The sequence below is a fragment of the Accipiter gentilis genome, chromosome 6 (genome assembly GCF_929443795.1).
Source record: "Accipiter gentilis chromosome 6, bAccGen1.1, whole genome shotgun sequence".
Taxonomy (NCBI): domain Eukaryota; kingdom Metazoa; phylum Chordata; class Aves; order Accipitriformes; family Accipitridae; genus Astur; species Astur gentilis.
The window spans coordinates 25,090,272-25,116,049 of NC_064885.1; the positions used below are offsets into that span (position 1 = coordinate 25,090,272).

Below are 25,778 nucleotides of genomic sequence, written 5' to 3' on the forward strand. Positions count from 1 at the left end.
TGAGTGTTGGATCCCCACGTGGGACCTTTAAGGAATATTGGAGTAGAAAAGAAATAATAGTGACTTTAACTGGGCTGATTTAGCTGTGCAGCATATTAGGTTTCTGGTATGACAATCCCACTTTGAATCTTGCTGTCTGGGAGTATTGTCTAATGTTTAGCCCTAAATTGAGCCAGGTCTGAAACGATGCCAGGTCAGGCTGAATTACTTCAGACATTTACTCAAGGATTTGTTCACCCCAGGTTCTCTTAGGTCAGGTAAGAATAGAAACTGCTTTGCTGTTTAGCAAAAAATTAGAGAGGTGTTCTGAAGAAATGGATCATTTCTTTTGCATATAGGTCCTGAACAAATACCCAAATGAAACTATTTCCCTGTGCCAGTCTCCTTTGCTGTCCTGAGTTCAGCTTTATGGGGACTTGAGCCTGGTTCTGTCTTGCTGCAGCCCCATTAGCACAGCTGGAGAGGCCATCTAAGCAGTGCATAGATGTATAGTGACATATATGTTTGTGTTTGATTAAATATGATCCAATAAATGGAGGGATTGCATTTGTCACCTGTCTCAGGAGGTTGAGTAGGTAACAGGGGAGATGCCTAGGAAAAAGCTGTTCAGCGTGCTTTAGGTTGGATCTCATTTCATTCCAGAAACTCCAACTCATCAATTCCACTGCATTTAAGATGACTGTAATGAGGGATGTAATGTCTCTGTGAATTACCTTAAAATCTTTTAAAAGCTCTGTCACTATTCTTTCCCTTGAGATTAAAGACTAATCTTGGGTATTCGCCATCTAGGAATCTACCTAATTACCTGAGGTTGTACGCTGGTCAGTCAGAGATACTTTGTGAAGGACAGGGGAATTGTTCTAGTGTTTGAAATGTCAGTAATTGGGCACATCATTCCCCTGGAGATTGGTTTAGAGGGGAAGGAACTAGGAAAGTCCTGATCTTCTAACAGGAAACTCCTATTTCATGAGATGAGCCATCTCCTAAAGTGGGTCATCTCCCTACCTCTGGGACTTTCCCACAAAGTGGCTGGGTTGCATGAGGACTTCAGACTGGGCAGAAGACAAGGCTCAAAGAATGTATTGCTGCATCCAATAAAGTTGCTGGCTGTTCATAAATCCACAGTAATTTCCCCTAGTTATAAAACAAAATTCCCTTTCTAGTCTAGTGAGTAAAAAGTATAAGGATGCTATCAGCCCTTGCCTTCACAGAGACAGTCTCATGCACTACTGTAGAAGCTCTGCAGCCCCTTTTGCTTCATCAGTCTCCCTGCCTTTCCCGGGCTGCACTGGACTCTATTCCCTGATAAGCTCCCAACTCCTTCAGAGCATTTTAACTTGCAAAACATAGTTGCTCATACAGAGCAACTAGTTTTGCCATTCCCTGGAGATCCATTCTGTCTGGCTTGTCTCATTGACATTGCTCACTGGCTAGTTCTCCTGGGTCTCATATTGTGCAGACTGGAAGGAAGGGCTCTCATTTGTCCAAAAGCAAGATGAGGGCTTTGGGTTGTGTTTGCAGGCTTGAGTGAGTTATTGCTCCCAGCTATCCTCCTTACCTTCCTGTTGAAGATGGCTAAATGAGGTGTATGCCCTCCCTAATAACTGCAGGTGCAGTTAGGCCTCATACTGATATGCTGGGCTTTACAAGATGGTTGGACTACTGCTCTATCTGTCTGCTGTGGGATCAGACATGAGGAGGATTGTCACTTCATAGTGCCAGATGAGTTTGGGTTTCATCCCAAGACAGAAGCCACTTGCCTTGAGGGAATGGGATGAGGGACAAAGTTCCAGCTAGATGGAGAGCAGTAAGAGCCCAGCCTTGCACTGATTTGGCATCAGTCCTTCAATGGGAAGGCCTCATGATGGTTAATACCCATCGTGAGAATTGTGAGGCAATTAATAATTATGAAAGAGGATTTGTTTCTTCCACTGAGCTGTTTTTAAATTTGTGCTAGGAAGCCTGCTCAGCAATATAGTATAGAGGCAGAATAAATAATCTTGTACTTGGATCATACTCTACTAATGGAGTCTTTTTCCTGACCAGCTCAGGCCAGCAGTAATAAGAGATCCTTCAAGCCAGGATCTCCCAGCTTCTTCCCATCCCTGGGCCAACAGCTCTTCAGGTTGACCTTGAAATAGAGATAGTTAAAGTGCTGTCCATGCAGTAGCACTAGAAAGCCTTTAAAACCCAGTGGCCTAGATCTGGCTTGCAGCTTACTGGTAGCCTGCACTTGCAGGCAGGGCTGATCTGAAGGCATACCCTGCTTATACTTGTCCGGCCAACATTACCAGGAACATGACTATTCCCCAGTTTCTTTCCACCGATGAGCAAATATTGCATTGGTAGCTCTATCCTAAACAAGAGCAGCAAGAGAAGCCCACAGTGGAAGCCAAAATTCAGTCTTAATTCAGAGAGTAAAATCTTAGTGCCGTTGAACTTGGAGGTAAAATACATCATTGGTGCAAGGTGCTCACATTCATGGTGCTCAGATCCAGGACAAACACAGTACCGGCTTGGGAAAGGATGGCAATCTTAATTCCTTCTCACATGATGTTAGCTTAAATTGGGTCCCTAGGTATAGATCAATAATAAATATGTAATAAACTACTGAACTTTTGAAAGTTTTCCCTGTAAAGTTATAAAATATGCAAAGTGTTGCTTGAGAGACTGAAATGGTTTCTTCACAGTCATGTTTTCATCTACACCATCATCTACCCCAGTAGATCATACATGTTTATTAAGTATCTTAAATCCTTTATTAGGGTTACCCAAAAGAGTTATTTTGTTCTAGCTGTTAAATCAATATTTAGTCAGGTGTAAGCTACTTATATTTTTTTCCAAGGGAGTAGAATAGCTTACTGTGTTTTAATCTATCCAAAAAGAACACATCTAGAAAGTATTTTTAAGTACTTTGAAGAAATATTATGACACTTTGTTGACAAGGTAACTCCATCTAGACAGCAACATGAGGAAGAAGTGAAAAGACAGGGATTACTTGACTTTGAAAAAAAGAGTAAAGAACATTCTTCTAACATATTTCCATGACTCTTGTCTGAGCTGAAATTGATGAATAGAAAGTTAAGGGTTCTGGATATTGATGCTTTTTACACCATATCCTAGGACCATGAGTTCTACCAATGCATGATGTTAATATAAGGTACTTCTTTTTATGTATTGTGCACAAAATATATAATGTGTTGGGAAATAGACAGTTGCCTGATGGTTTCTGCAAAGTAATACTTTATATCATGCTTCCAGAAAGTAGTTTTCTCCTTAGAAGTTGTTAAAACACACTTATGAAGCCTTAGTTTTATTTTTAAGCTATAGAAAACTGTTTAAAACACGTTTGTTATGCAAAAACTTTCCATCTCAACATGGCAAGTATGTATAGCAAAAATTATTTGGTTTTCAGACTGAATTGCCTGAACCATATTTCACACATTATAAGATGCATAAACACATACTAGTAGAAAAGACTTGGTCTTGAAAATACTCTACTTATACATATAGGAATCTATGGGATGAGGTTCTTAATTTATTACATAAAATGACCAACACAGAATTGGAGGCATTTCTTTATGGTAATTAAATAAATTACCTTGGAGAGAATGTAGATGTTAAGTTTAACATTTCATCTAATATTTCCCTAGGCCTTCTATATTTAAGTAAACTAGAACTGGGATTTTTGTTTGGATCATTGAAATACTCCCACTTCTTGTTTATTCTCAGTGGTAGTATCACACTCCTATTCTGTGTTTTTAGGGTGAAATAGAACATCCAAGTTGATGATCAGACTTTTTATTCCTACCACAGAAAATAATGATTTATTTGACTTTGGCCATCTTGTAAACATCCTAGAGCACAGAAATCAAACAGAGAAATACATAAGACATCTTTATTGATTTATACATACAATGACATTTACAGTGTATGGTTGCCCAAAGTAACAACATACAATTTGATCTAAGCATGGATATAAGTTCCCAGGCTCAGCCTCAAGAATAAACAAAATGGCAAAACTGGAATGCAAGGAAATGATCATAGACTGAATCTTCTGAAGAATTTCCAACTCATTTTACATGTCATTCAACTTAAATCATCAGATCATCTTTCTATGTTAGAATGGCAATTTTTGTTTTGGAAAGCTGCTTGCTGTAGATGGGAGTTTTGTGAGGGAATGAAGGTCATGACAAATAAGTAAGCAGTTACATGATATGGTATCTAAAACACTGGCATAATTTCCCTACTCCAAACAGAGGGAAATTTTGAAGTATACCATTGCTGTGCCAGCAATGAGAGCCATGTCAGCAGACCTAAATCCAGGCTTTGGGTTTGTTTGTGAACTCTAGACTCTCATCGAGTTATGTGCAAAGGTGGGCCTGTATCAAAACACAGTAGGTAAATATATTTGAGTCTGGTGTAGATCAAATGTGTTGCATGCTCCTGTACCATCAACAGGCTTTATGAAATACAATGCAAAATCTTATATCTGAGTTGGACCTGAGCATTACAACATTTATGCAAATAGTGGCATTGGATTGTCATTGTACTGTGGTCACTTCAGTGATTCTGGAGACACACAGAATACAAACATGGTTTTATGCCTTTACTCAGTAGTGGAGTTGAGAGTATAAGAGAGTTTGTTCTCTTCAACAGATGGGTTTTATATCCAGTCCAGAGGGAGAAAAAATGTCCTCCTGTATGGAATATTGCCAGTTTGAATCCTGATGAAAGGATTAGTGTCTTTGGATCTGGGCCCTGGAAATGGCTGATTTAATGCTATGTCTTTTACCATTTGTCTTGGCAGCTGATGTTTTACCAGTGGCACCATGTGGTTATATACAGGGTTATCCAAAGAGAAGAGTAAATGGAATGAGGGGCCGCCCATGACTTGTGTAGGTCATGTTGTTGTAGTAATGTATTCCCAGAGCCAAACGGGACAGCTACTTCCCCCAAAACCTGTCTGTTGTCAGCTTGTATTTCAATTTCCCTGCAGTGTATTTGGACTGGGTTGTAGGCTACATATTTTTTAATATCCTGAAAGGATGTTGTAGTGAGGTGGGTGCTAGTCTCTTCTGTCAGGAGGCTGGAGATAGGACGAGAGGAAATGGCCTCAAGTTGCACCAGGGGAGGTTTAGGTTGGATATTAGGAAAAATTTCTTTACTTGAAAGGGTTGTCAGGCATTGGAACAGCCTGCCCGGGGAAGTGGTTGAGTCACCATCTCTGGAGGTATTCAAAAAGCATGTAGACAAGGGACTTCAGGACATGGTTTAGTGGGCATGGTTGATGGTTGGACTCAATGATCTTAAAGGTCCTTTCCAACCTAAATGATTCTATGATTTTATAATTAGCTATTGGTAGTTTTAAAACCTTTGAGTATCTCCACTTCACCAGACTTTGATTCCAAGGCCAGTGTGTTGTAAGAGCTGGAAGCCGTATCCAGTAGCATTTCTATGGATAATGTCTTCTGCAGGGAACGTGTTGCTTTTCAAAAGACCATACGGTTAACCTCTTAAGACTGTTATTTGTGAGAGAGGAGAGGCCTGAATGTGACTGTCACATCTTGAGGTCTGACTTTTGACAGCTTTGCTCTTCATTTCCAACCAAGGAATTACTATTGTTTATTCCTTTCTCAAAGAGATTCAAGTGGACTGCAAATAGGCTGAGGATGGGCACTCCAGAGTCTCTCCTTGTATGTCTTCTCTTCACCTACCATCATGAGGCTAAAGGTGCTGTTGCTACCAGCTCATGTCTATGTTTTACAGCCTCCATGAATGACACCTGTAACATGTTAGGCTGCTGGGAAAATACTACAACCAAAGTACAGTCCCAAGACCTCCCTCTGAGTTTACCAGATAAACTATGCTAAATTTAACGGGCAACTGAAATTATATTCATGGCTTTCACTGTAGCATATTTTCAGTTAAAGTGATCTCATTGCATGATGGGTGTCACAGCAAAACATAGACTTTGCATTGTTTTATTAGAAAGCATTGAACTGTCCCCATTTCAATGTACTGTACTAGGAATGTTGTTAACTGTGTATTGACACAGTATATCGTGCGAGTGATCCAAGTTCTCATGGCTTTATACTCTCCGTCAACATGATGTATCATAATTGCTTTTTTGGACCAGTTACAAGCTGAGCGTAAATAGTATTAATGAATTCAGGTTTATTATGTGTAAGTGTATCTGCAGTGCAGCAAATATGCATCCATCCATGAAACATCTTAGCATGCTCAGGGCAGGACTTCCCCCTTTCTTTCTCATCTTCTTCCTGCTTATCTGCCTTCTGAGAGGCAAAATAACTTGCCTCGGTTTTTCTCCAGTTGTTACTGGTCTCCTCAGCCTTGGCACTTCATTTACTGGATACACTCTTGCATTTCTGTCATGTCTTTTGTTATGAGCAGATTGCCCAAATAGTCAAATCCATTCACAGGTTGCTGGCCAAGGGCTGTATTGTATTGACAACATGAGGTATTTTATTTTATCCTTTTTGTGTATATCTTGTATTTTACATATCATCAGACGTTTGCTTCTCTTGCCAGTGTGCTGGGGAATTTTGGAAAACAACATGGGAAAGAATGAGATGACAGCTGTAGGTAAGCCAAAAGCACATTCTGCCCTTGCTTTCCAGGTCTGAGGCCTCACTGCAAACCCCTTCTGTGCTCTCCACCCAAAGGCTTGGCTTTCTCCTGAGAGACTGCCATTGTCAATTGTGTCAAGAGAGAGTGAGTTGGGGGGGGGTCTTTGTAGCGTTCACAACTTCTTCCTGAACTAAAGTGATCTGTGATGGCTTGTGATGCGCCCCTCTCTGAAGGCTCTGGGGCTGTGTTCTGTCATGCTGCACTGCATTCAGACCAGTATTTGTGTGTATTTCAGAGGTGAAATTCTAACTGCATGAAGAAGAGCAGAAGCATGACAGAGGGGAAGGGCGGTTCTGGGTTTGAGATTGCAGCCTGGGAATTATGGCACGTGGATTCAGGTTTTTGTTCAGCTGTATGTTCTGCATCATCTGCCAACCTTTCAAATGGGGCAGTAGCAGTTACCCCACAGAGATAAGTAAATTATTAGTAGATGCTCAGGTATTCTAAATCTACGAGACTACATAAGACAGCTGTACAGACTGGACCCCAATTTCTCAGTGGGTCTTCTGAAGTTCTTGCCATCCTCCTGCCATGCAGCTCCATCTGTAGACCTAGCTCTTCTTTGTCAAAACAAACTGCATCTCTCTGTGTAGACTCAAGGGTGGCCCCCACTTTCCCAGTGTTCCTCATACTTTCCTTTCCTCTTGTCACTAGATTAAGATCAACTGATGTAAAACATCAGAACAAGCATACAGCTGGCTAAAGCTGTGGTGGTGCTGTACATTTACGCAGAAGTTCCCTCAGCATGTAATGTGGAGCGCACTGGATGATTTGTTGTCCTGCAGTACAGGAGGCATACAGAAAGGAGAAGAAAGGACTGTGAAAAGATGAGACTAAAATCAAAGGCTGAGAGAAATGAGTAAGAGAGCAGTGGATGTTTCTCTCCGGGAAGTCCTCGTCAATCTTTAGGTTTCCTGCTGCCTTCCCACGTTTTATAAATGGACTGAACAGATGACAGTTTATATTCCTATACCTAACGAGATGCTGCTAGTCTTCTGTGAAATTGGTTGGATACCTAGTGATAAGCTAATACTTAGTAGCAGTTTAATACCCAGTTTTATTTGGTGTCTTTTGTTATAATGCAGATGATCTCATTAAGACATTACTGGGGTAGAGCCAGTCTCCCTCTGGACAGGCTTGCTGGTCTGACAAGATGCTTCTGAGCTGTTAATGACTCTTGGGGAGCCAGGAGCCTCCTGGGGTCAAGGCTGGCTGTGAGGGTACTTGCCTGCTGGATGCACACCCACTGTTCCTGCCACAGGAGGTGATATAGATAAATAGATGCAGGGAAAGGGGAAAGAGGGTGCTGAGGCCACCTTTTTCCAGTAGATGTAGCTGGCTAGTGGCTTAGTCTGCTCCTGTCAGTCCTGAGCCTCTGTTGGCCTGTGGCTTTAAAGTTTGGTACCCAAAGAGAATGCACAGCTCTGCAACAGTCATGTAATTGCTTTGTGTCTGAGATGACCTGTTCTGTGGTTAATAATGTACACATATTTCACAGAACTGCCCAGAAAGTGGTAGGCATTTTTGGAGATCAGGATGACTACATCTCTAATGCTAGCAATAAAATTGCCGTTTATATTAAAAGCCCCAGAGTGCTGAAAACTTAGTTGGAAGTCATAGATGAGACATTGCTTCATTTTCTCCTGCCCTTGCAAAATCACAGTCAATTTTTGCTGCTGTTTTTAATAATAAATTGGGAAAAAATGTGCATGCTGTAAACTTTTTAGCTACAATTATTTAAACTCTCAGAGTTTTGGGGGGTTTGTTTGTTTGTTTCCCCTCTCCCCCCTCTCTCCCCTCTCATTTTTGTTGTTTCTGTTCTGTTTTCTGTTCAAGTGTTAGTTATTAACCCTAATATGATTTTTTTTAAAAAGTCAAGACAAGTAGTAAGACCTGGTTTGGATAGCTTGGAGACCCAGCTATTAACTGATGGAAGGCCTTTCTCATGTAAGCTCTTGTAATTTACTTAACATTGCTAATATTTTATAGTCATAACTGCAGTGGAATAAGAACTCTACAATCATTCTGTAGGGAACTGAGCCCTCAAATTGCATATAAAAACTCTGTGTTGCTAGAGCTTTCTGTAGGTTCAACTCACTGAACTACTTAGTGGTTTATTAGCAATATTAACTAAAAACACGTGTATGTCTGCCCTTGAAAATTTCAAAGTTGCTTTGGAGAATTCCAAAGTGGGTTTCCGTTGTGAAAGAGTTATCAGAACAAGTTTGTGTTGCTAGTTGCTATGTATCCCTCTCACATGTCTAACAAAGAAACTCTCTAAGTTGTTTTGCCCATCGACCTGCCAGTCACTTTAAACAACAGTGGAAGCAAGCTGCTTTGAGGGTCTAGAATTACTTATTTTTTCTTCAGCCTTCCAGGTATAAAGTAAAAACTATACAGATGAATTTTCCTTTGCCTTAATACAGCAGGATTCAGAGTCTATCAAACACATCACTGCAAGCTCAACTTAATAATAATCTGAGTTTATAGGCTCACTCAGCCCAAAAATAAATTGAATGGTATTAGAATTAGTTTCTTGCAGGAACATTTTCTGCCACAGAAGTTCTAATGAGCAGGTAGCAAACAGACTTGGCAAGGACTAGAATAATAATAAAACACATTAGGAATGGAAGCTAGCAAAAAGAATGGAAAATGCATCAAAACAAGAAGGAACAACAATGTCCGTTATTCCCAAAGAATACTAATGGAATTATTAAATTAAGTATTGGAGCATTTCACGGGAAAACAGCTCTCACTGAGACTGAAGCTTTCTGCATAGGATGTGTAAATTGTATGCGTGGGAGGTATATGCATGTGTATAACTGTCTCTAAATGAGATTTTGGGCAGCTTGAATCTGAAGAACTTTGTTTTGTGGGTGATTTAGTCCCTGTTTCATCTCTCAATTACCTTGTACTTTGCAGTTAAAAGGCAGGACAGAGGAACAGCCCTGAGGTGACCAACTGACTGAGGAGAGCCACAAGAAGCAGCAGGGCACAGACTGCTGTTCTCCAGGGACATCCTTAGTCGTTTGTCCAGCCATTCATATGCACAATAGTCACACTGAGTGACTTGACTTGTACCAAAAGTTGACATCTGTTTATTTCCATAGAAAACAGAACTGTTTGTTGATACCCAGCTCTAACCCTTTAGTCCTGACAAAGCATATAAAGTATCAGCAGGAAGGGTCCAGGCCTGGCTTTGACAAAGGATGCCATGTGACTGTGACGATGGGATAGAGGGGACTGAGGAATGTAGTCCTGGTCAGGTTTCTCAGTTTTGTGGTTTTTTTTCAAACTTGAGACATTATGTTGAATTTGACCCTCTGGTCTCAAAAGCAAGATGCTACTGATTTGATCAGCTTAGATGTTTGCTTCCTACAAGCCTGCCTCTTTGATAGCTTCATGACTTTGCAATCAGACACTTTCCAGCTGAAATAGGTAGTCGGTTCACATTCTGACAACTGATGTAAATGTTTTGTGGAACTAATATCAATGTCTTTTAAATGACATCTTTAACTGCTGTCATTGCATTCAGTCTTTAATTTCCTGGCTGTATTGCTGTTTTGTTTAATCATTTAAAAAAAAAAAAAATCCATAGACCTTCCTTTTTCTTTTCATTTCATCAGGCAAATTTAATGTTTTTGTCATGAGAGTGAAAAATGTAGGAAGATAGATGATTTCTAGCTGTCATCCCTATACTACTTGTGGTGTGTGCAAGTGGAAAGGTCTAATAACAGACTTAAGGATATGACTGGCTTTCCTTTTTCTGGTATGCACTACTTGATTCTGATGAAAGTGAGGAATAAAATTAGTGCTGTTCATTTTCCTATAATTTGAAGCAATCCATTTTCTCCTAGCCTGAAATTCAGGTGATTTCCCAATCCCATTGTGTTCAGAACATGAAGGAAATGCTCATCTGTTCAGTCCTAAAAAAGAAAATTCAAATGTGGCTTTACCAGGTTTCTTTGCTGATGTGGGCTTTCTCTGATGCACATTGATTGCCTGTCATACTCTGTAAATCAAAGTTATATATCTACATGTCCCATACTACTACTGCTAAAAAGGGATCTAATTGTTCCTCTATTCAGCTTGAAGGGCAGTAAACACAGATTAATAAGCATATGCATAAATAACTCATATGTGTTATGAAAGATTATAATTTTCATTTATTTTTATCTGCATTTCAAGAATTACAGATGCTAGCCTCTATTAGACAACCCAGTTTTGTCACTTGCACAGTAGGGAGTCTCTCCCTAGGAAATATTTTCTTTCCTTGACACTATTCTTTCATGAGCCCTCTTGAAGTTGATCTGGGTCTTGAATCACAGCCATCCTTAAGATTTTATTGGATACACCTGTGAAGTATGAACTCCCTTTTAATATCTGAGGGTGGATTAAAAACTTCAGCTTGGATCACTCACAAACATCTACAGAACTCCATAGTTTTGATTTCCCACGTTTTTTCTCTAGTGTCTTGCAGTTCTTAGATGGTACTTAGTTTACCCTTCCAGAATCCAACAGCAGGATTAAAAAAGAACCTTGGCCCTCATTTTAAGAGTGTGTTGTTACTCATGGATATGAAGCAAAACTTGAAAACATGACCACAGGTAACCATATAACTCAGAACCCCCAATGGGAAATATGCTGGTTTTACCCTTTACCTCCACATGGATTCTAGAAGGCATTTTTTAGAGCTGCAATAATGTAATTGTGCTGCTTCTACCTTTTCTTACCTCTAATCAACCGCTTTTGTTGTAAAGCAATGTGTCTGCTGGCTAAATAACTACGTGCTGATAGGCTTTGTTTAACACTTGTCATTCACTTCTCAACTGAGTAAAAAATAAAATACAAATTGATTTTAGAGACCATAATAATGAGCTGGTCATCACCAGAAATGTTAAAGTTTCTGCATGCCGTTCTAGGTAGCCTAGAAAACAATTTCCCTGGAAAATTCACAGAAGTGTGTGTGAAGACCAGTGTGGTTCATCCTTCCTAAAACTCAGTAGCCCTTTACTACATTTAGTAAGTGCGTGGCAGTGCCTATTAAAAGATATGTTGCCATGAGCTCTCAGTAGGACTTGAAAGCCTGCCTGATCCAGTACTATACATAATGGCCCAAAATGTTTGAGTCAAGGCTGCTCTGGTTTAAGGTTTTTATTGTGAGACCATCTTGAAGGAACTTTTTTTTGGCTTAGCGTTACAAAACTTGAAATCCTGGGGTAGCCAGTGCAGTAAGCACACAGCAGTAGGCTCCTGTGTCCTGTGTGGGCACTGAGCAGCAGGGCAGGGAAAGGGGCATCATGTGTTCTGGAGCAGAGAACAACAGTACTTTCTTGTTGTTTGTTTTTTTGCTTTTTTTTTGTTTGTTTGTTTGTTTGTTTAATAAAAAGCACAGAGTTGAACGGAGTTGAATTGCTCTTACTAGAGACACACAGATATCCCTTTGTGCTGCCTAGTCTGCAGACTAGCTGATTTGGGCTGCAGTGCTTGGTGCATACATACAAGGTGTCTCTAAGCCCCTTGTTGGCTTAAGTTATTTTAAAGTAGACTGCTGCCTGCAATGTAGCATTGGGAGATAGAAAAACTGTTCATATTATGTCAGGGTTATGGTTTCTAGATAGAAGACTTTTCAAAGGGGCTTAAGTGACCTAGAAACGTATATACACTAAAATTTATTACCAGCAGCTTTGCAGATTTTAATATTAATTCCTAGTGCAAAGAAAAGCAGCAACACATTATTTTTGGTTTGTCATCCTTTTGTAAAATGAGGTCCAGACTTTGTGTAAGCCCGGTTGCCACAGCTCACCACCTCAATGCAGAGAAAGCATTATTTCTTGCAAGCTCAGATACTTGGAACATGCCACTCAATGAATGACAGCTCCAAAGAGTTACCTGAGGAATAAAGGGAGTTTACACACTTTTAGTATGAACAGCACTAAGCTAATTGCCTCTCATGCAGGGAACTAAACCAGTACGTTCCCCACTTAATTTACCATTATACCATTGAATGAAGGTTACAACGGTGTTTGCTCTGTGTTTTAATGTTTTAACTCCCTAAAAAATCCTGACACAGATTTTCACAGCTTGGAAAACATCCTTACTGTTGCTTCAGCAAAATTTCATTTCACTGCAGCTTCATAGGCTGTAGTGATGATCCTTTCAGCAGTGTAACTAAAGGAGCATTTATGTCACTAAAGGAGCATTTAAGTACTACCTTCCTTCAGTGTCAGAGCTTGTTGGATGTAGTTTTTACTCAACTATTTGGCAAAAAGCTACCCCTGCAAGAAAAAAATAAACCCACAAGACAGCAGTGACCAAAAAATAACAATTAGCTGAACATCCCCATTTGCAAAAGTAATTCTGAGAGTGATGAAAATTGGTGTGTGCTGATTTTTGGAAATTTTGGCAGGTTTTTTTTTTGGGTTTTTTTTGGGTTTTTTTGGGTTTTTTTTTTGTTTTTTTTTTGGCAGCTTTTATTGTAGCCAGTTGTCTCTGGTGTTAAATTCCCCTGTATGTAGAGACCTTTCAGTAGTCTGCTAGAGTTACAGGATCTGGCCCATGAGCTATGTGTGTGGATACAGAGGAGGAAAGACTTTCTCTACTTTGCATTTGGATAATTCACCTTGATTTCTAAAGAGAATGCATGGACATGCAATGAATGTATTGGAAGACGTAAGTGTGGAATTGGTTCAGGGACACTCTGGGTACATTTATACGTGGGACAAGCTATGCTTTTGCTGGCTAGCCTCTTTCAGTGTCCTGACTGAAATCACTAAGTCTTAACCACTTATATGCCCATTATGCTTGCTTTTCACACACTCTGACATGCAATATTTAATCAACTCTGTTTCTGAAAATATAATGTACTTTTTTACTTATTTCTCTGAGCAAATAACCAGTTTCTGACAACGCTGGCTAAGAATCTGACATCCATCAAGGCGGGGCAAAGAGTTGTTTTATAATATTTTTTCTAAATTTAGGTGTGAAGCATATTAATATTCTGTTGTGGCAATAGTAGTCACTTTGCTTTGGATAAAAAAGTGATATAAGCAGAGAGATTTTCAAAGCGACTTTGTATTGTAGTGAACAAGTCTCTCCAGGCTTTAATGCTGAGAGCTGTCGATACTGATGTACAGGATTTCATGTAGTTTTATTTACCAGATTGAGACTATTTAGGGAAGAAGGAGAGACAGGGATGAGTGTACACGTCTGTGTAGACTGATTCCCTTTCCTCTTTTCTGGGTTTATCACACCTGTGAAAAATGTTTCACTTAGGGTTTGGAGTCTTTGTTTAATTTTGCAAGGAACAGACAGATATTCATGCTGTCTAGTTAAATCACAAAGTAGTGATCGATAAATGAGCTGAAACCTTCCCTCCAGAAATCAGAAGGAACAGAGAGATGGTAATATGTATACTTAATAGCACAGGTTATTAATGCTAGCTATGAAGTTAAGGCAATGGACTCCAGCAGGGCTGTTCCAGTGCAAAAAAGGATTTTCTGGTGAAGATTTCTAGGGGTTCCAGCACCTGTGTCAGTAAGGTGACCTATCCAGGAGAGCACTTATGTAGTTAGGGTGGGGTAAACTGCAGTAAGTTATGTTTTCTTGTTTCCTGTGGGAAGACCAGTGCAACACACAGAAACATTATAAGCCTTGCACTGCTTTGTAGAAACTTACACTGTGCATTCCACTTAAATAGAAATGTAAAATACAATTTGTAGATTAAAATGGATTTAGTTCCATTTAAATTGCTAATATGCAGATGCTTTTTTAGTAACTACAAACTGACCCTGAATATCTATGAAAGCAGTACCTAAAACTGTACCTGGAATATTTGCATATATGCCTGTTGAAGAGAATGCAAATCCCTGAGTTTTGCCATGTGCTGAGATGTCTGGAGGCAAAATTGCCTTATATGAATATAACAGATCTGGAGTGGAGAGCTGCCAAAAGACAAGCATTTGCATAAAACTGTCCATTCATTGCAGCCTGCATCCCTGTCACATCCCTACTGTGACTGTGCAACTGAGACCTCCTCCCAGGCTCTCTATTGCAGGCAGTGCCTCTCGCTTTCTTACCTACTCACATGGGATTTATAAAAGAAAACAGAGAGACAAGCCAGCCCAGGGAATATATTTTGAACTGAGAGTTATGAATGACAATATTATCAGAAGAATTCTGTGAATAACTGGAGTTTCAGGTCACTAGTTGAGCAAAAAACATCTATATGTTTTGCTATGGATCACACTTAAGTGAAATTTGTGGGGGGTTTTCCTCCAAAATGAAATTTTCTTCTTCCTGTTCACTGCCAGGTCAGGATTGAACTCCTTTCTCTTGGGGGCCAGAGGCCATAAGAAGCTTTTAAATAAAACCTTAATTTCCTTGTATTTGAGCTTGGATTTTAAAGGGAAAGTAGAGTCATGTTTGCTCAAGGGACTCAGAAGAGCATCTGTACAATCACTGTTTGAAATAAGCCTGAATCTGGAAAGGTTAGACACAGTGTAATATCTCAACAGGCACAGTGCAGTTGGTTTACAAATCACCATTCTTAGAGTCCCGGCACGTTTAATTCATTTGTCCAGGTTTAAACTTTTCCCAGCATCTGATCCACAAAAATGCTTTTTTTTATTTTTTACAGCTTTTCCTTTCATTACAACTCTTCGACTCAAAACCAAAGAAACATTTTATTACAAAAGTCCACAAAAATTACTTTATATGTTAATTTATTCCCATATCTCATTGAGATATTTACTTAGCCACAGTTGTGCAGGCAGAGTGGAGTCTGTGCCATGTGGTTTTCCACTGAATGTGACAAAAACACAGCCTCGCTCTAGCTCCACCCGCTTTTGACAGGATGCAAAACCCCACTCCATTAATGTGAACATGCCTTTGCACTCAGTTTAAACATTGCATATGTTTGATGCCTAATTCTAGGTGACTCTGAACACATGAGCTTTCACTTACTGGCTTTTAGCTGTGCATCTCCCATGCAAAATTAAAAATTTCTGTAGCCATATAAAAGCACAGCGCTTTTCACTCCTGCCTGTTGAGTGTCCTCTGTATTCAGAACTTACAGACCTTTCCATATACATCAGTTAGTCACCAGTCCTACGTGGGGCTGGAGCACTGGAGACCCTGTGCCCCAGATACAATAGCAAGTGTTGGTCCTCTGAGGAAAGCAACATCAGGCCATTGTGGATGTTCAGCCCAAAGTACTCTTTGGTAGTTCCCAGTTTAAGAGGCAGCCTACTTAAGACAGAAGTAATGTCAGTGGATATAAGTAGTACCTCCACTTCTGTTCAGACTCATGAAATACAGTTTTGTTAAGCTCTCTGTGGATCAGAAAGGTCCTTACTCCTCAGTTACTCCTTTCTAAGCTGTCTAGCTTATGTTAGATTTGTTGTAAAAATAGCATACATAGTTTTTATCAGTGTTTCTTATAAAGTGTTTCCGGTTTGGTTTTGGTTTTGATTTTTTTTTTCCCAGAAAACCCCAACTATTGCTAGCATTTTCAACTTTTTACATTATAAAAATAGTTCACTGTGGAGCATAGCAGATCATCATTCGATATTAGGTTATCTGGCATCTTATGGAAAACCTGCTGTGGACAGTCTTGGTTAGTTTTGCTTTTATCATCCATTGTGCACTGCATAAGAATTACAGCTGTCTTTTGGTTGCTTACCAGGGACTCAGTTAATCTTGCAGCGCAGCCACAACATATGGTGGTTCAGTCCGATATGGAGAATCTTCTGCATGCAAAATTCAGTCCTGTTGTGGATGGCAGGAGCCAGACTCTCAACAGCAGCAGTGTGCTGTTAGGGGTCTGTTACATTTATAGGTTGGCTTGAAAAAATTGTTTCCTAGGAATAATCTAGTGTCAGACTATGTGGGCACACCTCTGCAAGTGGTATTGCTTAGAACAGATTCACAAGCAACAAGCAATTTCTGCAAGGCTTCCTAGTTATTTCAGTGTGATAGTGTCGGTACACAAAGAGGGAGTGTCAACTCATTGCATGTTTGCAGGATCAAATCCTGGGCCTGTGGGTTTGACAAGTGTGATAAAAGAATAATTTTATTTTATAGCACTACTGTATTCTGTGTCCTGAGAGGCCTGACTTCTTAAGCAGCGCCTGATCTCCTACCTCAAAAGCAGAGGCATATGGCAGAGGTAAGATGTTTGATGTGCTGTGCAGACATGTCAGCTGCTCACATTAGATAGCCCTCCAGGTGCACAAAATTACTCTAAATTTGACCTTTGTCATGATCATTTACACTTTAGCCTGTACCTAAAAGGATGGTAGTAGTATCCTCTGGATCTTGATGTAAGATCGTCATGAGTCATTTGGAGTCTTTCAGGAAAGTAATGTAGAAAAAAATCATGTGTGTATATTCCTTGGGAATAAGGAGGGGGAACTCTGAAGTGTGATTTAAAAAAAAATAATAGAAAAGTGCATAATTTGTTTGTTTAATTTCTATAATAAAAATGGTGCAGATTTGTGTAAAGCTATACTTACAGTGTAGTTCCTGAGTCCGTGAATGTGATCCTGCCCTTCTTTCTTCAGTATTACATTTCATGGTCTTCTGAAATCATGTTTAGGGGGATAAAAATAGTATATCTTCTGTTTTTTTGGCATCCAACCTCTAATTTACAAATATAATTTATGCTAATCTTGAAAGTGCTTCTCAGATACAAAGTAAAATGTGTCATCCTTAGTATTTGTGTGTATAATTTATTCTGATGGGGAATAGACATTTCAAAGCCATTTCAGCCCTTTATACTCAGAACATTTGATATGAGCAGAGGAGCTGGGTATTCCTTGCTGTAAGAGTAAGGAAGTGGTTAAAGTAACAGTAGCTATTCTCTTAACCCAAAAATGGTAGATGCATCAAGGGATGAACTACTGTTTGCTCAATCAAGCCAGCTCATACACAATCCTTGAGTTAAGTATTTTTATTCCTTTTGTATTTTTGCTGATGATTAGTCATTTTTATGATGGACTTATAAAAATCTTCCTATGTAATCACAGTTAATTTTTTTGTTACTTCTCTTTTCTTCAGTCTCTGCCTCAGATGGCTTCCCTGACGGCTTTCCTGCATGTCGGGGGGGGGAGGGGGGGGGGGTTAGCACTGCGTGGGTTTGCAGGTCCCCAGAGTGGAGAGGCCTGGTCATCCATGTGCATTGTTTGCCCTGTAATTCGTAAGTCTCCCCACTTCTGCAGAGGAGACTGCAGAGACTCCCAGCTCAGTCTCTGCCAGCTTCCAAACCAGTATCTGTGACTGAGTCTTCCACAAGCACAAGAGGAGTGAGCAGCTGCTATTGAAGTGGCTTCTCCTGGTTGTCTGGAATTTCAACACTCAGAGAAGGACAGTGACCTGCTGTGGTCCCAGACTGGCATGTATCACAGCAAAGAAATAGCAAAATACTTTCAAAGATGCCATGTCAGCAGCAGAGTACATTCCCCTTCCTCCTGCTTAGGAGGTCAAGTCTCACAATCAGGTGTAGTTCGCCTTTTGAACTTGTGGATAAAAAGTCAGAAAATCTCATGTAAAGGAGCCCAGGAACAAAAAATAGAAACTGCACAAAGATGAGGAGAACTACCAAGTGGTTCTTGGTGCCTGAGGCGTGAAACTAATCCAATGTAAGTCTGAACTGATAAGAAAATTTCTGGATGAATACCAAGGACAAGGGTAGATAGATGACTGGGAAGAAAATGTAGCTGTAAGGTATTCTGACTTTATGGGACTTGGATATTCCCAAGAATTCTCCTACTCTTTATAACTGCACTGAGGGATTGAATATTACACATTGTTTATGGTTAAAGCAGTAACACCAAGTGAAACAAAAGTTTTCACACAACTATTAATTTGTTTTCCAGGAACTAATTCAGTTTCTGCCTGGACCAAGTAATGAAACTTCACAGCAAATTAAAACTGTTATTTGCAATGCTAAGTAGGAACAATGCAAATTAAAAAGACCACACCGATTGAGGCAGGCAGTCTCTGGATACTTTTTCTTTGTCATGTATTTTTCAGCAATGTGATGAGAAGTTCTTTTTCTTAGTTTTCTAACTTAAAAACTTGAGAATATATTCCTAGTCAACAGAAACATTATGACTCACAGCAAAGCAAGGTAGAAATGATCTTGCCTGTGCTCTGTCCATTTAGAGTATTTTCTGTGTTCATTTTTAATATTTAGCCTTCCTCTTTAACTTGCCATCTTGGGATATGTAACAAAATGAATAATACAAAAGACTTTCCCCTCAGTAGTTCTTCAAACACATAAACATTTCAGTTATTCCATGCTGTAGTTTCGTCAATGCTCCAGTATCTACTTGATAGAATAGAGCAGGCAGAGCACAATAAGCTGAGCTGTAATGTGTCCAGGACTGTGATGATTACAGCTTACATGCAGGCAGGCTGATGCTGCAGGTAGGAACAGCAAGGTCAGTATGGCTTTATGCTAGCCCAGTTCTGACCTCAGAAATCTCAGCTGACAGATAAAACCTGTACCGGAGGTATAACAAGACTCATCAGGTCCATCAGTTGGAGCTCTTGTTCATATTTTAGAAATGAAAGCTGAAATCCACTATTACTGATTTAATGCAGGTCCAGCCATTTGGGTATTTGTTGTAACGATTCAATTCCAGTACTGTGTGGAAGAGGAAGAGGGATGGGTAGCTCGCTTATCTTCCAGTGCACCCAAGGAGGGAGCGTGTAATCGCAGCACTCGATGGTCTATATCAGACTTGTTAGGCAGGATTTAGAGAAGCCCCGTAAGATGTTTTTGAAAGGAGAGTTGCTTCAGAACAGTCTTCTTAAGGGTGTCTGGAGCCAACCTCACTGCGCTGCCCTTTTTTTTCTATCCTCTGCAGCATCAGTCACTACACGTAAGCAGATGCCAAAGTGCATTTTCAGCACAAAGTCAGCTTTGCTGTGTGTAACATGAATGATTGTATGATTAATTTTGTTATTGTATAATTCATGTCTTTCTTTGTAGACAAATGTCTTGCATTTTTAACAGTTAGTTGAATGCTGTACATAATTCTCTGTCAGAGAAGCAGTTGAACCTGGCCAAGTTCAAACTGAAACTTCCCAGAGGAATAATCCAAATCTGTATTTCCATATATATTAATAAACTGTGTAATACTTGCAGCAACTTACATAATACAGTTTGAAATGAGATAGAGCTCATTATCAGTACAATGAGGAGCACAGAGGCTCTTTCCTGTCAGAAACAATGGAGTGAGATCTACACAGTTATTTTCCCTCGCTATCTCTGTAGTCATTTATGCAGCAAGGTTTGTATAAATCTTTCTTGGCCTGTTGTGCTGTAGTGGAACATATACCAGTCCCAGCCAACTCCTGTGGCTGCAAGCAGGAGGAGTATATAAATAAATCCTTTAATTCTGTCTCGTTTCATGATGTAACATCAGCAGCACTGTGCATTGCGAAGCTGTGTTGCACACGTCCAAATGGAGTTTCAGCATGCTGCTGCCTGAGAGTAGGGGATGCCACATTTGAAATCTGCTGTCCTGCTTTTGTGCTTATGCTCTGGAGTGACTTCTTTCTCTTTGCACCACGGTGGATTTCAGTCTGTATTAATGAGATGTGAACTTGGCACTCCACCTATTGTTACACTTGCCACTTGCTAGTCAAGCTATGCTAGGAAACACCCACTGCCCAACACTCAGGAATCGCTACTGGGATAAGTAACAAACCTAAGCCTTTTGTGATCCTCGTCAATGACCAGGGTCCATGACCAAGAATTAGAGGCTAGTCTTCTTCAGCTTGGGATTTACAGTGCCTAACCATCAGCTGAAGGTTGGATCCTACGTTCAAAGAGAAATGGACTCTCTTTTAAACATGGCTGAAAAAAGGAAAATGGTGTCCTGCTGTTTTTGTCTATTAGCTGAGCAGAGGATGTAGAAAAGCAGGACCAGATCTACTTCGGCCATGAAGCGGAACAGCAAGGTCTGTTCCCATCTGTACCTTCAACATCTCTCTGACCTGGCTATGGGCTGTTTATTCTGGAGTAAGTGTAGGAAGCAGGTAAGACAGGTTTTCATCTGTGATGTTGAAAGGAATTCAGTAAAGAATTAAAGTTACAGGAAGGGAGGGAGAAAGAAAGGATGTGATTTAATTGTTTAATGAGATGGTGCATTTAGACGCTGGACTTATATTTTGAAAGTTTTTATTTCTGTAATACAGGATGCAGCAATTTGGCAAAAAACCCCATGCTTTATATAAACACAGTTCTGTGCATTCTTAGGAAAAGGGTGAATCCTATCACCTCAGTGGAATTTGTGTAAGTCTATCCAGAACAGAATCTGTTCTATAGTGTGTGGTTTAAACACCTCCACACAGCAGTGAAGTAAATGCACTAATTAAATAGTGTAACCTGATAAGAATTTTAATGTCAGAGACATGGTGAACGGAAATTTTGTTTGCTAAACGTGATTTATCCAATGGACTTAAGGAAGGAAGCAGACTCCCTAGCTGCATTCTTCAGCATGTTTGGATAGTAATCTTCGTTAAATAATGTGACAGACCCTTCTCATAGTCCAGCATCAGAGGATTATATTATTTTCAGAACAATTTATGAAAGATTAGTAGAGGCATAGTTAATCATTTCAATTAGCTACAGGTTTTTTATTAATCTTCAAATTAATGAATTCTACCTTTTGATCCTTCTGGCTGCAAATCCCTCTGGAATTGATGCCAGTTAGGACTTGGTAATAACTTGGTTAAGAACATGGATCAGTGTGTGCATATGCATGGCATGCATGTGTGCATGTGTGTGTGTACATGTGCAGGTAGGTGTCAGTGCCCCTGGAGAGTGGCACATGTTCAGTTACACCTGTTCAGTTGTTACCAATTTGGGAAGTGGACCTCTCCACTAGTTGAAATTAAATAAAAATGCAAGGATGGTAGTAAGCACACAAAGGTTCTGCTTTATCATGCATAAAATTTTGCATTGCATCGTGCCAATCTGATGCTTTTAGGACAATTAGATACAGCTTGTGTATTACCTGCAATGAAGATGGGGACAGTATCAGGGACTGAAGTGACCTTACTCTTCACATGAACCATTGCAAAATGTTCTTGTCTTTTAAAGAAGGAAGTGTGTTCCAGCACCAAATAAACTGCACCAGCCCAAGGCAACATTGCATAGGAAACTTAGAGGAGCAGACTGACCCTGCTTAGAGCTTCATGCCGTGTGAAGGAGAAACAGGAGGAAATTAGGGCTTTCCGGGACTTAACAGTTCTCATACTGACATTTCTATGTGCCCACAGTGGTACCATTTCAAAACTCCTTGAAAACAGGCCCATGTTGACCTGTGTGTGTTGCTGAGTTTCCTTGCATAGTCCACTGAATTGCCTTAATTGAAATGTGCTCTAGGTTTACAGTATAAGCATCAGCAAGAGCTGTTTTTCAGATCTGATAAGCATGCATGAGTAGCAGGAATAATACCAGGTTCTCCGTCCTGCCATCCACAGTACAATGTAGTACTTGTTATGACAGCACTTGTTTCAGCTGAGCTTTCCTTCTTCTATAGCTGTGTTTCTGAATGGTTGGAGGTTATTTTCTTCCTGGTGTCCCACAGCCCATTGCCTTCTCATCTCCTGCTTCTGTATCTTACTAGTCTGATGCTGCTCATGTTGCAGCTTCACATGGATTTGATGAGACGATAATGTTCAGTTTCCTATATCCAAGTAATTTTTAGAGCATTTCTTTCTCTTACGATCCTTTAATCTGAAGGGAAATGATTGATTGGACTGCAAAAGCCTTGTTTCCCGAGGTACATGAGTGTCTGTAGTCAAAGATGAGTGCGGGGGAGTGCGGATCAATACACAATGTTGCATTTCTAAAGCAGTATTCTTTGCCCTACTCATAGTCTCTTGTCTTCCTGAAAACTTGGTTCTGACTTCTGATGTTTGAAATTTGTTCTATAGAAAATTTCTAGTCACAATGCTATGAAACCTGAACAAAAGCTTTTCTCAATTTCTTCTTGTAAAATTTTAAGTAAGTGCATAGCGGTATATCTGTGTTTCAGTTTTTGGCCACTTATGTTGAAAAATAGACTATTTTAGTAGTTATCTTGTTTTAAGAAAAGATAAGAGCATTGCTTGTTTCTAAATTCAAAAGTACAATCTGCTCATCACAAGCAGAACTGAGACTGCGGTTCCAGGTACAGTTCAGGCAAAGGTGAATCATTTACTTATATGCGTGTTTTCTCTTACAGCATAGGTGGAGAGGTAGTGAGAGGAAATGAAGGAAGCTATGTGGGGAAGCATTTCCGCATGGGATTTATGACAATGCCTGCTCCTCAGGACAGACTGCCACATCCTTGCTCCAGTGGCTTTACCGTGAGATCCCAGTCTCTTCATTCTGTTGGAGGAACTGATGATGAAAGTAGCAGCTCTCGTAAGCAGCCACCTCCAAAACCTAAGAGAGACCCCAACACCAAACTGAGCACCTCATCTGAAACAGTCAACAGTGGAACAACAAGTAAAAGTGGGAAACTACCGGACAGGACTGAAGGTAAACACTATAATTCTTTTGAGAAAAGGTTTTTCGTGACCCAGTGTTAAGATTATCCAGTTGATAATCTTGCATTTAAGAATTACCTATATGTTTCCCCATCTGTGTAAAAGTGTCAGCACAGATATCCTAGATCACTGTTCTCTAAATTTTGGACCAGTGTGTAATTGCCGACCTTTGACATTTCTCACAGAACCGTACCACTTATATGGCCTGGTTATTGCCTGGGGAATGAGTTGAATTTATTCAAAATGAAGGGAAAAAAGGATTGCTACCAGATGACATGTAGGACAATGTTACCTGCATGCCAGCCAAGGACCACTCACATATCACTAGTGCTGTGCAAACCACAGCTTTGGAAGGGTCCTCCTCAACAAAGAAGTGAAGGGCAGAAATTATTAAAAAGAATACTGTGTGGCACTGAAAATCTACAGCGAGGAGATATCATCTAATGGTAAAAATTGTACCTGAGATGATATAATGTATTACCCAAAGCTTCTGTTTGCAGATGAGTCTACATTTTCTCTTCCCATTCCTCCCAGTTACGTTTCAGCCAATGCAGCATTCAGAAGAAAAGAAACAAATGTGTTGAATAAGAATATTGCTTCCTTACTCTGAACTACTAAAGATGAGCTAACGCTATAGGGATCTTCTCCTTTCTTTCTTCCATGCTGGAAATGCATTTTGTCCAGCAATAGGACCAGCTGTATTCCCCGCTAGGAGAGATCAGGATGACTCTGCTTCACAGTGTGAACTGTAAGAAGTAACCCTTAGGGACAAATGGTTTTGATCAGTGCTGGTCTTTCCCACTGCTATATTACATATAAGTTTTGACATCCCGTACAGTATGTTGTGGTCTTAGTGCATATCCTTTTTGCTTGTTGTTGTGGCCAGTAATACGTTAGTTACATTCATGCTACAACCCCTTTTAAGCAAATCTGATTTTAAAAACTCGTCAGTGATCACAAAGGTGCAAAGGACTGTGTAATTCAACGGGTGGCACATACGCCTGCAATTGCAAGGTTGAACACAAAAAACTGAACAAAACTGTAGATTTATTTATGCTGTTGTTGGTAGTTATTTTGCATGTGACATTTACCATTACTTCCATAGCTTGTCCTCTACAGTGACCATTACATCAACTCTACTGAACCAACTAACATGACAAATCCAAGCATTAAGTAGCTGCCCTTAATAAAAGCAGCTTACCACAATTTTACTGACTAAAGCCTACATAGAAATGATTCAGATTTGTGCCACAGATTTAAAATCTCATATCAGAAGGTCTTTCAAGTCTTTCATTTAATACAAAAAGAGAATGCACAGCACAAAATTCTCGATCTGATATGCTCTGATGTGAAAAGCAGGAGCTCTTAAGTTACTCAAAAGTTCTTTTAAAAAATACCATATTTCAAAATATTTTTATAATTCTTTAATATATGTTAGCACTCTTTCTTCCTGAGTCTGCACAATCAGAATTACTAAGGCTAAATGAAGTTTGTTGTGCAGGCAGTGCAGTAAGATAGGCTCTGACATTTTCCAACTTGTTTAATGAATATTCCTGCAAGTGTGCATTGAGTCGCACAGGATATTGTGCTTATTGGTGTAGCTGACCTTGGCATTATCTCCAGGATGATTAAGAATTAGGTCTGGTTTACATCTATTCCCTGGCCCTTTTCCTCATTTACTGAGAAGCAAGAGACTTTGACAGCCTTAAAGTAGCAATAATAATAATGATAGTGATAATCAAGATACATCCAAGTATTTTGCCAATGTCACAGAAGTTATGGGAGACTCCTTAAGCAGTCTGTGTCCTCATGAAACTAGATCTCCAGCATTATTATTATGGAAGGTTCTGAAAATTCTGCATCCTTTCCCTCATCTCCTCCTGCCATCTGATACTTGACACCAAGGACATAATATGTAGTCATGCCCATTCTGACAGATTTCAAAGTCTGAAATTGTTTGACATTTCTGTTTCCAAGGCCAAGCACCACTTTACCTCCTCCCACTCTGCGCAGGTTGAGCTTGATCTATCTGATCACATGATGGTTACAAGTGGTACACATGGTATTGTAGCAGTGTTCACTTTGGATAATCTGTATGGCAATGGTACTACTACACCACAGTGCTAAGTATTGCAGAGTGCCTTGGATTCATTTTTATAATAAAAAGCTGAATATTCATAGCAAGATCTTTGGAAAGAACTAATGAATGAGTAATACTCCATCACTAGCATAAAAGATAATATCTAAATGTTACCTTTTAGTGTGACTAAATGCCTTTTATGTAATATTGAGAATCTCTGTGATACTTAATATATGACCTGTATTATATTCAGTCTGCTGGTCTATGTGTAGTGCAGCAATGGGCACTTTTAGACTATCATGAAGAAGTTCCTGGAGATTTTAAATTGACAGAACCCTTTAACCATACCATTGGTTTTGTGTGTTCAGAATATCTGCCCTGTTTGTATGTGTCTGGTTTTATATGTACCACACTTACAGGGGTTTCACCAAAGAGTTTGATGCATAGGAAGTAAGATCAGATTGTAGGGTTTTTTTGAAGCAAGCAGTCAAATTTT

At 39.8% G+C, this 25,778-nt stretch overlaps 1 protein-coding gene across 7 annotated transcripts in view; it reads left to right on the forward strand.

Annotated features, from left to right (window-relative positions):
- NYAP2 (neuronal tyrosine-phosphorylated phosphoinositide-3-kinase adaptor 2) overlaps nucleotides 1-25,778 on the forward strand; it is a 148,994-nt gene that overhangs the window by 44,685 nt on the left and 78,531 nt on the right. For 5 of the 7 annotated variants that reach the window (XM_049802829.1, XM_049802830.1, XM_049802831.1 and 2 more), the window contains one exon: nucleotides 22,896-23,194. In XM_049802829.1, the coding sequence (XP_049658786.1) occupies nucleotides 22,896-23,194 (299 nt within the window). Of the gene's footprint in view, nucleotides 1-16,734; nucleotides 16,820-22,895; nucleotides 23,195-25,778 lie in introns of all 7 variants that reach the window. The other 2 variants (XM_049802835.1, XM_049802836.1) reach the window with 1 other exon arrangement.